Source organism: Corythoichthys intestinalis, chromosome 12 (genome assembly GCF_030265065.1).
Source record: "Corythoichthys intestinalis isolate RoL2023-P3 chromosome 12, ASM3026506v1, whole genome shotgun sequence".
NCBI lineage: Eukaryota > Metazoa > Chordata > Actinopteri > Syngnathiformes > Syngnathidae > Corythoichthys > Corythoichthys intestinalis.
In genome coordinates, this window is record NC_080406.1 from 31,273,085 (window position 1) to 31,285,463 (window position 12,379).

The window sequence follows — 12,379 nt, forward strand, 5'->3', positions numbered from 1 at the left end:
GGCAATAATTACTTACACTATAAAATCAGTCGCACCCAAACGCCAGCAGAGGGCAGCAAAACTCCGCAAAACACAATTAACAAGTGGGCCTTTCACTCTAGTGACATTTAAATATTTTAACGTGATTAATTTAAAAAATTAATTAACGCCAGTTAACGCGATAATTTTGACAGCCCTAATTTTTATAAATTTAATGTTTAGACTGCATGTACAATTGTTAAATACAGTATATCAAATTGAATGCTGGTAAATAAATCAACAAGAAATAGTTAATCTGTATTTCATGCATTGATTCAGATTTTCAAATTATATAACAGTCCGCTTGGGCGAATTTATCGTCATTTATCGTTATCGAGATAAATCTGCTCAATTTATCGTGATACATGTTTAAGGCCATATCGCCCAGCCCTAGTGCATCGTAAAAATTCTATGCGTCATCTTCGATATAGATTAAAAAAAAAAAACTGTCACAATATAATTTAGGTTGCACTGAGATGTTCTTGAAAATTAAGACCACGGTGAAAATATTCCAGATTTACAACAGCTAATTTGAATACCTTTAATAATGGAAAACTAAATTCAATGTTTTTTTAATACTTTTGATAACCCGCGGGTACCATGTTCATTTTAAAATTATCTCCCTCAAATGGTGTCGTTCAGCATGAATGCATTCTTGAAATCTGCCGTTGACCACAAAAAAAAAATAATAATAAATTGTGTTTTGGCAGACATCAGCAGTGGCAGCGAGGCAGTGACCTTGAGCAAGTAAACAATGTGCCATTTTAGTAACCATGGTGAATTCAGGATTAAATTCACAGAATTCCAGCTCAGATGGGAAATCATTGACGAATCTCAACAGCAGTTTTAAAGAATGGAATGCATTCGTACAGGAGGACGCCATTGCACAACGTCATTTATTAAAAAGTGAAAATTCCATCACTGTTTCTTAATTGACATACTTTAGTTTCTGTTACTATAACTAAAATATTTTTTCTTACATCACTCATTTTATTGGACTGTTAATAAACTTGTTTTTTTTGGGGGGGGGGGGGGGGGGGGGGTGTCTCACCCTGTATAAGAATCAATATTGCTTACTCCTGGCCTGAAATTCCCTTTCGCGGAGCTCCATCTAGTGGATGCATAACACAACCCCAACCACTCCTACTACTACTAAGACTGCGCCTTATAATGCGGTGAGCCCTATATATGAAAACAGTTTTAAAATATGCCATTCATTGAAGGTGCGTCTGAAATATGTTCCGGTACACTGTACAACCCAACAAAATATTGAGCTCTGTTGACCCACACTGTGTTTCAGCAGGGCCGTGCAGAGACCGGTGGAGGGGCGGGTGCTCGTCGATCGAAAGGGGCACATAAACAAGTACTTAATACACCTTAAAACAACATAACTTCAATTTTAACCAGCTTTAGATAATAATTAGCTGCAACTGTGACATACTTTAATTGGGAGGGGTCAACAGTGAATAGAAATCAACACTGTCATCAACACTTTCTGGCTGTAACTCAGTCTGCCTCTTTTCTTCCTTCAACCTCTGCATCAAAACCTCCTTCCTCAACTTGTTTATCTGAGAACAAACCACATCAGATGGTCACTGAGCCACCAACAGCAGTTTTCTCAAATATTATCCATACTTAACAACTCTAGCACCTAATAATTAATAAAGCAATGGCATAAAATCTTATAGAAAAATAACATTGTAATTGTGTTTATAATTGTATTTCATACCCGACTATCCTTGCAAACTTATTCTTACCAAGTGTGCTATTCACCCAGCTGATGAGGTATCCACTGCCTTTAGCAGCTTCATCCAACTCTTTTTTTTTTTTTTTTTAATCCCATAATCTCCTTTCCTTACAAGGCATATCTACAGTGGGGAGAACAAGTATTTGATACACTGCCAATGGGACAACCCATTGGCAGTGTATCAAACTACTTCGCTGTTTTCACTTATTGCGGCGGGTTCTGGTCCCCATTAACCGCGAAAAACGAGGGATCACTGTATTTCTGAAAAACCTTTAAGAAGCAAGAATCATTCCCACCACTCGTCGGGCGGGTGTTGTGCCGACACAGGCCGTCAGCTCAAGTCCCAGCCGAAAATAACGCGTCTCAGGCGGACGACGGGAGCGATGCGAGGCGCCCCCCTCCATCCGAGAGCATGCCGCTTAATTTGACTCAACAGTGCGTTTCTTCGTTTAATTTATTATATTATTAAATACACAAGCTTGACGCCAATTTAACGGGAGCTATTTTTTTCACGGGAGATTTGGCTAGCTCTGGCAGTGTTCAACGCAACCTGCAACGAATGGCAGTAACTTTATTATATCACAAAATATGAAAACGACTCATACCATTACTCACAAAATTTAATCTGCTGGCAAATACAGGCAAGTGTGTATGCTGCGCTCCGGTCTGCCCCGGTGTGGATAAGGCCTGATTTTTTTTTCGCAGCTTTGCAATGCAACCAAAGGCTCTCCAAGCACTCCATGTACACGTAAAGAGTGAGCGCGATTGGAATAATGGAACGCAGTTTGGGCCGATGATTGGTTCTCGTCAGCGAAGCATCTAGAAGGATTTGCTGACTGTCCAAGTGTCACTTTTTTAAAGGACCGATTTCTGAATTGCTCAGTTTACGTACTAAGTTAATCACATGATGATAATAATAATAATAATAATTAATTAAATAAAATCTCTCCCCCCCCCCCTTCCAAAAAGAATTTCTCCTCGGATCTACGCAATTCACGTAGGTCATCCTTTTTGACCTCAAATCGGCGAATTTCGCCGAAAGGTGAGAGATTTTCATGCCTGAAAACAACGCTGCGCACCACTGAGGAACAGAACAAATAAGTCTATCAAAGGAGACGTTGACATACCAAATTCCTCCACTGTATTTATAACCTCCTCAATAATGATGTCATCAGTGGTATCATCAGCGGATGATGTCTTGCAAAGGTTACGTTTTGGGTTTGGAGACGGGCATCGGGATTCAGGCCTCCGTCTTGGGCTCATCCTCCGTGGGCTCATCCTCCTTGGGCTCCTCCTCAGCGGACTCCTGGTTTTGCCGTGGCTTAAGTGCCTGTAGCTGTTGTCAAAAGATTCCACGGGCCCACTGTGTTGCTGAATTTGGGTGAGTGACACCTCAGACACGCTATAAGACCAATGGGCAAAACAAGAGTAATAAGGTAAAACAAGAGTGATAGGGCAAAAAAGCTGAATGCAGCAATGAAATAACGAGCTAAAATAATTTTCCTCAATGTATTGGAACACAAATAGAAAACTGTCTGGATATGTTGTAGTCAATGTAATTAATGGCAAAATAACAAGTATAACACCATAATCATAACATCTTAACCAAGAATATATAATTTTCACATTTTTTTGTTTGGAACAGTAAATAGATATACAAAAAAGGACTCACTCTTTTGTCTCATTTTTGTCCATCTTGATAAAGAAGTTCACGCTCTGGTTCAAACACTGGGACCTGAATGAAACACTACAAAAAAAAAAAAAAAAAAAAAATGTTAGTACCATGTTCAGATAAACCAACTGCTCGCCAATTTTTATGGCGAACATAACATTGCTCATTAACACATTAGCTGGCATAGAAGGTGAGAGAAATCCAATTCATTTGAAATATGAAGGCTAGCAGTGGATAATAAATGTTTCATTGCCATTGATGCAGAGTGAGGTGAATGATCACTGCCAGCCCTACCAGGTAAAATGGATTACACGTTTACTGCTGTGTATTGCAGGCAATGAGTAAATGGTGACTATGGTAACAAACCTCAATCCGCAGCCCTTAGTGATACACTTCATATCGAACGACTGGTTGTCCAAAGGGGCCTTAAGAGTCGTCAAAATCTGTCACACAATCACATATAAACATCACAAATAATTTTGCATTAACATGACAGCAAATATCGCATTCATTATTATGTTGGTGCTTCTCAAACTGAGGACCCCGGGGAATCAACGAGACACAGCATTAATTTATTTTGAAACATTATTCATTCATTTAAGAATCAATCGACTTCAAATATCACTATATAGATTATTTTGCTATCAAAAGCCTTTCCAATAGGTTTTATAGCCACTTTATAGTATGAACAGTTGAGTATTTAGAAAATAATAGCATCACTTTTCACAAAGAGCAAATTTTCAGTTTTTGAAGGAAGCACACAGATTTTAATATAATGCATTTTCTCCACTAGATGGTACTCATGCGCTTTCGACAAGTGATTTTTAATAGTTTTGTTCTGGTCAGAATTCGATGAATTTTGTGTCAGCTTTTTGTCCTAATATGGTCATGTAAGTGCTGATAGTACAGTATAATAATATACAAGTGCCAAGAAAAAAAATACTGTTATTAACAACAAAAACTGAGAAGTTACTCACAATTTTACTCACTACTTGAGTATTCTTTTCAACGAATACTTTTTCACTTGTACTTGGGTAAATTTTGGGATGACTAGTTTTTACCTCAGTAATATTATTTAGAGGTAACGCTCTTTCTTGAGTCAAAATTTTGGCTACTCTACCCACCTCTGAAGAAGGGATTTTGGTCTTTCAATTGGTAGAATTAATGTGTTCAGTACAGGCCAAAAGTTTGGACACACCTTGTCATTGAAATAAAGAAAACACAAGAATAACTATTTACATTTTAAATCTCACTAAGAGAAATAAAACTACTAACTAACCCAAGTGGAATTATGTCCTTATCAAAAAAAAGTAAAATAACTAAAAACATATACTGTATAATATTCTAGGATCTTGAAAGTAGCCATCCTTTGCTCAGATTACTGTTTTTGCCCTTCTCTTGATGAGCTTCAAGAGGGAGTCACCTAAAATGGTTTTTGACTTCACAGGTACCCTTTTCCAGGGTTAGTTAGTGGAATTTATTGCTTTATCAATGGGGTTGGAGCATTCATTTGTGTTGCACTGAATGAGGTGTGTCCAAACTTTTGGCCTGTACTGCATATGATAATAAATACTGTACACTACAGAGTCCTTCATTACAGCTGGAAAGCCATTGTCATTTTTAAAATGGCTGCCATTGATCCATTTAACTACAAACCCCTGGTTTACGGAAAACACTTGACATCTCAAACCTTGTCCAAGTCGCCGTACTGCTTAAGAAAGGGGAGGCGTCGCACCGTCTTGGCTTTTTGCAAGGCATCCTCCAGAGTGGCGATCCTCCCCTTGACTTTACATATTTCTGCATGAGTGCTGGAGAAGTGAAGTTGAAGTCCGCTGAGCTGACTTAGCTGCATTTGTCCCCTTGGACACACAAAACAACCATTTGAAGTGCTGCCAACTTCATTTTTCCGACAAATTTTTCAAAAAAGTGACATCAAATTTGTGAAACTAAAAAAATTTTTTTTTTTTTTTTTTAAATGTCACTGGCTTTTTTGATGAAGCAATATTGATTCTAATCGATTTCAAATTAGAATTTTACGAAAGAAAAAAAACCAAAACACTTTTTGGCTATTTGATCCAGCCAGACGCAGAATTTTCATGTTGACATCGCGGCGGTCGTACCACTTTCGGGTGACGTTTATCGCCTTGTCAGTTGCGCGGTTGATCTCCTTCTCCAGTCGAGCTTCCTCTTTCTTCATTTGCTTTTCCAGGCCTTCAATTAAAGTCTGCATGGATTCAAGAAATATAAATCAAGCGCTTTCGAACACAAATCTTGTGTGAAGGTAAATTATTGTATTCCACCTGGTGTAAAACCTTCAGCTTGGCAAGATTTTCCTTGGCGGAGGTCATTGCCTCGTCCATGGCCTTCTCAACCTTCTCAAGTTCTGGTAACTAAAGAAAAAAAATTGAGTTAACATTTTCAATCTCAAAGATTAATAATTTTCTCTTTTATTGGTATTATCATGCATGAAAATTTAAAAACATCCGCTCAGATGACAAGCTTCATCCAGGTCACATAATTTTTTTGACCTATCGTTATGCATGACTTTGAGCTCAACTTTAAAGCATATACCTGCTCCATATCCTTAAGGGTACAACTGATGTCAGAGGATGTCGCTCTGCCCCTCCTGCTTGATCCTCTTTTTGATGTATCAGACCTGCAAATTCCATTAAGTTACATTACGCTATGTCAACTTTCACTGAAAGTGTTTTACATAGAATTTCAAAATAAGTGCTTTTCATATAGGGGGAAAAACATCCCTCTCTCAGAAACGAAGAGTTTACAACAAAATCTGACCCCCCACACACATTTTTTGTGTTTAAAAAAATGACGTTCAGTTTTCTAACGCATAAAAATAAATTTCTTCAGCAAGTTCAAATGCATGTACCTATTGCTGTGACAGTAATTACACTCACCTTTCAGTTTCAATAAGATGATCGGAGTGAACCTAATTTATGACCGCTAACATAAATCTGAATGCAGTGTCATCCTTTTCTTTTCATAGTGTTCAACTCTTTTTTTGCATTTGACAACGATAGACGTCCAATTCATTTAAACTAGTGATGCACGATAATACATTTTTTACCGATACCGATAACAGATAATTTCCTCCTCATTCCAACCGATAACTGATAATGTCAAGCCGATTATTCTATTAAAAGATTTATATAAAATTTTAAAGTATACACAAAAGAAAATATTACTGTGCAAAAATATAATTTACTGCTCTTTTTTTTCAACATAAAATAAGAACAAGTCGTCAATTCCAACATCTAAATAATGACAGATTGTCTGACATTGTGTAATGGTAAACCTTTGGCAACAATTACTTACAGAGTAAATACCTAAGTTGCACAAAAATGCCTTTAAAAGTAAGCCATTCCCAACATATATAAAATTAACACACTGCAAAACACACCTCCTTAAAACTAGTCGGTTTTAAGTGTAAATCTATCGGAAATAAGTGAAATTATCTGCCAGCGCTTCAAGTATATTTCAGATTTCTTGGGAGAAAAATAGCTAGTTGAAAATAATCTTAACAGCCTTATTTTAAGCAATACATTATAATACTTAATCCTAAAAAAGATTTTGAATAATATTTGTGGCTACAGAATATTATTGTTATTTCATTACAACAGGAATGTGCATATTTAAATTGATAAGTGTTAATAAGTGCCAGTAAGTTTTGATTATCTACTGTGACTGTAATTGAGCAGACAAATAAGTTAAATAATTTGAAAAGTGATTGCTAATGTTATATGCTTTGTTGCACACTGTGAAAATGATTAACTCAAAAGAGCGAGATGTCATGTACCCATTCTGCAGCGCTTTGCTTACATTTGCGGCACTCACGACATTTGCTTTACAGCAGCTAAACTGATACACGGCAGAACTATTTGGACGGAGTTGGAGCTTGCATCCGCGTGCGTGTTGTTTTTGAGTTTTGTTAAGCCGAAAATAAAGGCAGCGTTACAAAGTCATCTGACCGCTCGTAATTTTACATACTGAACGCATTATTGACTGGCTGACTTCGTTTTCTCAATGTTTAAATTATCATCTACCACTGTGCCGTCATGATAAGCTTGCTTACTGGACATCACTTGTCCAAATGTCCGTGGTTAAAAAATGATGTGATTGGCATGTTTTTCATGAAGAATGGTGGTCGTATAAACTGCATTATTTTTTTATCCAGGGCTTTGGTTCTCGGGTCATTTCGGTAAAAAAAAAAAAAAAAAAAAAAAAAAAAAAAAAAAATTGTGTCTTGTCTCGGCGGCGGCGGCTACATTCGTACCGGATAATCCACCCGCCCCGGCCGGTGTTGTGCCGAAAAATGTCCCCCCGCTTGAAATGTCCCCCCTGACGGGAGCGCTTATTTATGAGGCTTTATTGAGGTGAAAACATCTAATGTTTTCATGGACGCATTACAGTAATGGATTTACGACTGTAAAATCAGTTTTAAATAAATAAATTACACAAAATACTAGTAATGTATTTTGGTAACAAATCGTGGATTGGGCCACATAACCATCTTTGAACATAAATGCATTAGTCTACAGGTTTTCATGACCATATCCCTATGACAATCACACAGGTATGACATTTATTAATTCAAGCAGAGCAAAATAATACATATTCACAGCACAAGATTCATTAGTTCAGGCAGAGTAAAATAATACATATTCACAATACAATATTTATTAGTTCAAGCAGAGTAAAATAATACATATTCACGGTAAAAGAAAGTCGTTTCCGTGTCCATCGATTGGTAAGAAAAAGCTGTTTGTTCGAGTGATGTGTGGGCACCCGCCACAGCGGCAGGCTCCATCGGAAGACGGCTACTTGCCGACTATCGGTCTCCAGTCATGCCGGTGTTTAGCCTTAGATGGGAATTTACCCTTGGGCTGCATTCCCAAACAGCCCGACTCTGTATCGTCACAGAGGAACGTCATCGCCGCTTAGCGGAGAGCCGCTGTTTCTACTGCTGCGAAGCGGGACATTTCCTAGCAACCTGCTCGTCAAAAGCAGATCCAACAAGCAGGAGAAAAGCTTCGGTGAGCCCTTCACGTGTTTCTATCCACCCCGCACGCACCGTGACGCAGGCAACATTGCACTTCCAGGGCCGTAACAAATCCGTTGGTGTCATGATTGATTCAGGGGCTGATGAAAGCCTAATGGATTGGGCTTTAGCAAAAAAATGGGGCCTACAAAGTGAGGCCTTGAATCAACCCCTTGACGCCGGAGCGCTTGATGGCAAGCACTTGTTTAGTGTGACTCATGTTTCCGAACCCATAACCTTGAAAATGATAGATGGGCATTCTGAAGAAATCCGGTTCCATCTTTTCCATTCTGCACAATACCCTCTCATCCTGAGTTTTCCCCGGTTTGTTAAACACAACCCTCACATGGACTGGAAGCTGGGTACGGTACTAGAGTGGGGGGGAACAGTGCTGGAAAGACTGCTTCTAGAATGTGAAACATTAAAACTGTTCAGACTATCCGGGCACTTAGACTTCCATTCTGTGTCAAACAGCTGAACAGGACAGGTTAAAAAAAAAAAAAAAAAAGAATGTTAACGAATCAACTGACACTATTGTTGATCAAGACCTTTATCCCAATCTGTCCAAAGTTCCTGACTGCTATCTTGATTTAAAAGTGTTTAACAAGGCCAAGGCCACTTCTCTTCCTCCCCACAGACCCAGTGACTGTGGCATTGAGCTCCAGCCGGGTGCGGTCATCCCAAAGGGGCGCATCTACGCCATCTCTGGACCTGAGAGAGAGGTCATGAACGAATACGTCACGTCTTCTCTAAAGGCAGGACTCATCTGGCCCTCATCTTCACCAGCGGGGGCAGGTTTCTTCTTTGTACAGAAGAAAGATGGAACACTGCGTCCATGTATTGACTACAGTCAATTAAACATCACAATAAAGAACCGGTACCCCCTTCCGCTCATGAATGAAGCCTTTGATCTTTTACAGGGGGCCAAGATTTTCACAAAGTTGGACTTGCGCAATGCCTACCACCTGGTGAGAATTCGTGAGGGGGATGAATGGAAAACAGGCTTCAACACACCTACAGGACATTACGACTACCTCGTTATGCCTTTTGGGCTGACTAATGCTCCAGCGGTATTTCAGGGACTAGTCAACGATGTCTTGAGAGATTTCCTGAACATCTTCGTCTTTGTGTACCTAGATGACATTCTGATTTTTTTCCCGAGATGAGGAGACCCACATTCAACATGTTCGACTGGTATTGCAGAGACTTTTACAAAATAAGCTGTTTAGGGCTGAGAAATGCGAATTCCACATCACCACAATCTCCTATCTCGGTTTCATCATTGAACAAGAGCAGACAAAGATGGACCTCGCTAAGATCAGCACAGTGATTAATTGGCCAACACCCACTAGCAAAAAGCAGGTCCAACAATTCTTGGGCTTCGCAAATTTTTACAGACGTTTCATCAGGAATTTCAGCTCCGTGGCTGCACCGCTCCATGCCCTGACCTCAGCCAAAGTACTCTTCGAGTGGAACCCACAAGCTGCCATGGCGTTCCAACGGCTGAAGGAGTTGTTCACGTCTGCCCCTATCCTCACTGTTCCAGAGCCATGGCGCCAGTTCATTGTCGTAGATGCATCCAACGAGGGCTTAGGGGCAGTCTTGTCTCAACGCTCTGCCGGCACAGACAAGCTTCATCCTTGTGCCTTTTTGTCACGCAAATTCTCGTCGGCTGAACGGAAGTACGACTTTGGTGATTGCGAGCTCTTTGCCGTTAAGGCCGCTCTAGAAGAGTGGAGACACTGGTTAGAGGGCGCTGAACACCCATTTATTGTTTGGACTGACCACAAAAACTTTGCATATGTCAGAAAAGCTAAGAGGCTAAGTGCACGTCAGGCCAGGTGGACCTTGTTTTTCAACAGATTCACCTTCATACTGTCTTATCGACCCGGTTCAAAGAATGGTTAACCCGATGCCTTGTCTAGACTGTTTCCACTTACAGACAATCCCAAAGAGCCTGAGCACATCCTGCCTTTGAATCGTGAGGCTGAGGCCGTTACCTGGCAGATCGAGTCCGTAGTCAAGCAGGCCAACCGACAGTGGATGTCCTACCCCCAGCGGCTGCCCTTCGGATCGTCTGTTTGTGCCTGAGAGTGTGAGGTCCAAGAACATTCATTGGGCTCACACGTCTCTACTTACGTGTCATCCAGGGGTGAAGCGCACGATGTATATCATCAAACAGCGGTTCTGGTGGCCATCCATGGAAAAAGAGGTGGGAGAATATGTGGTAGCCTGCACTATTTGTTGTAGAAATATGTCTTCCACCAGAGCACCTAGGGGACTGCTGCAGCCGCTTCCTTAGGGTTGGGAATCTCTGGCATGAAGCCGATTTGATGTGTATCTAGATACACAGGTTACGATTCGATTAAAAAACGATATTTTTATAGCCGAGCGGTTCGATAACGTCAGGCGCAAGTTTACAACAGTAGAACCGATGTGATTTTCCAAATAAAGCGTGCAAAGTAGAGCTGTCCTGACTAGTCGACGTCATCGATGACGTAAATACGTCGACGGGCAAAACATACCGTCGACTGATAATGACGGGTTAAAAAAAAAAATTACATGCGGATAAAGTTTAGAATGGTGGGCGCTCGCGATGCAAGCGGTGAAAAAAAAGCGAACCAGAATGGCCAGAGCCTGGAATTATTTCAAGGAAAATATGGAGGGTGCCACTGTGTGTACTCTTGCTAAACTGAGCTCGCATACCCGCACGTAGCACGTCGGCAATGAACGAACAATTGAAGTGCCGTCACCCAAGAGTAATTTTGGAACACAACAAGAAACAACAAGCTAGCGCAGTGTTTTTCAACACTAGTGTGCCATGAGAGATCGTCAGGTGTGCCGCGAGAAATCGGGCAGAGGTGCAGTAGGAGGGAAGGAAGGAGTAGGTAGAAAGTTCTGGTTGTGTGCAGATGAGCGAGGTAGTGCTCGTGCCGCGTTCAAGAACTGCTCGGATTTTCTAGCTATCAGCAACCTTGCTGTCCGCGACAATGTGGACCCCAGTACGTCTACATCATTTGGTTAGACTTGTCGTGTGTCGATATACTCGAAAGTGTCCTTTAAAAACACTGGCGGATTGTAAGTCCATAAAACTTTCAAATGATTTTTTAAAATTGAAGTTGCCTTTATTTGCGTCTTCTCAACTTGCATCATTCAGTTTTTTTCCAGATATACTTCATGTTATTAATCTACTCTGCTGCTGCCCCTGAAAGCTGTAGATCTTGACATCTCTGTGCACAGCAAGGCAAGGCAAGGCAAGGCAAATTTATTTATATAGCACAATTCAACACAAGGCAATTCAAAGTGCTTTACATCACATGAAGACCATAAAAATCACATTTAAATCAATACAACGTAAAAACCAAGACAAAAGATCGCATTTAATCACAGAATAAAACTAAATAAACAAAAATAAAAATAAAGCAAAAACTACTACTACTAATAATCATTGAAATCAGCAATGGAGATAAGCACAAGAGGAATAGAAGGCAGGTAGATTGAAATATATAGACAGTTATGGATATGCAGTGCTAAACAAAAGCGTTTTTAGCCCTGATTTAAAGGAGCTAACAGTTTGAGCATACTTCAGACGTTCGAGTAACTTGTTCCAGAGGTGAGGAGCATAATAACTAAATGCTGCCTCACCCTGCTTGGTTCTTGTTCTTGGAACATGCAGAAGACCCGTTCCAGACGACCTTAGGGGTCTAGATGTCTCATATGAATCTAACATGTCAAGCATGTATTTTGGTCCAAGGCCATTAAGTGTTTTGTAGACGAGCAGTAGTATTTTATAGTCTATCCTTTGACTCACTGGAAGCCAGTGTAGCGATTTCAAAACCGGTGTAATGTGGTCCAGCTTCCTTGTATTTGTGAGGACTCTGGCTGC

General features: G+C 40.2%; 2 protein-coding genes across 6 annotated transcripts in view; one reads left to right on the forward strand and one right to left on the reverse strand.

Moving 5' to 3' along the window:
- Positions 1-12,379, reverse strand: part of rnf17 (ring finger protein 17) — a 52,839-nt gene that overhangs the window by 23,467 nt on the left and 16,993 nt on the right. For 3 of the 4 annotated variants that reach the window (XM_057851642.1, XM_057851640.1, XM_057851643.1), the window contains 7 exons: positions 6,009-6,093; positions 5,738-5,827; positions 5,558-5,661; positions 5,128-5,296; positions 3,804-3,880; positions 3,438-3,512; positions 2,893-3,167 (listed from right to left, as the gene is read on the reverse strand). In XM_057851642.1, coding sequence (XP_057707625.1) covers positions 2,893-3,167; positions 3,438-3,512; positions 3,804-3,880; positions 5,128-5,296; positions 5,558-5,661; positions 5,738-5,827; positions 6,009-6,093 — 875 coding nt within the window. The remainder of the gene's footprint in view (positions 1-2,892; positions 3,168-3,437; positions 3,513-3,803; positions 3,881-5,127; positions 5,297-5,557; positions 5,662-5,737; positions 5,828-6,008; positions 6,094-12,379) is intronic. The other variant, XM_057851641.1, reaches the window with a different exon arrangement.
- The window catches only part of LOC130926637 (rho GTPase-activating protein 20), a 164,643-nt gene continuing 160,529 nt past the window's right edge, over positions 8,266-12,379 (forward strand). For both annotated transcript variants that reach the window (XM_057851646.1, XM_057851648.1), the window contains exons 1-2: positions 8,266-9,330; positions 9,414-10,705. The gene's annotated coding sequence lies outside the window, so the exon portion shown is untranslated. The remainder of the gene's footprint in view (positions 9,331-9,413; positions 10,706-12,379) is intronic.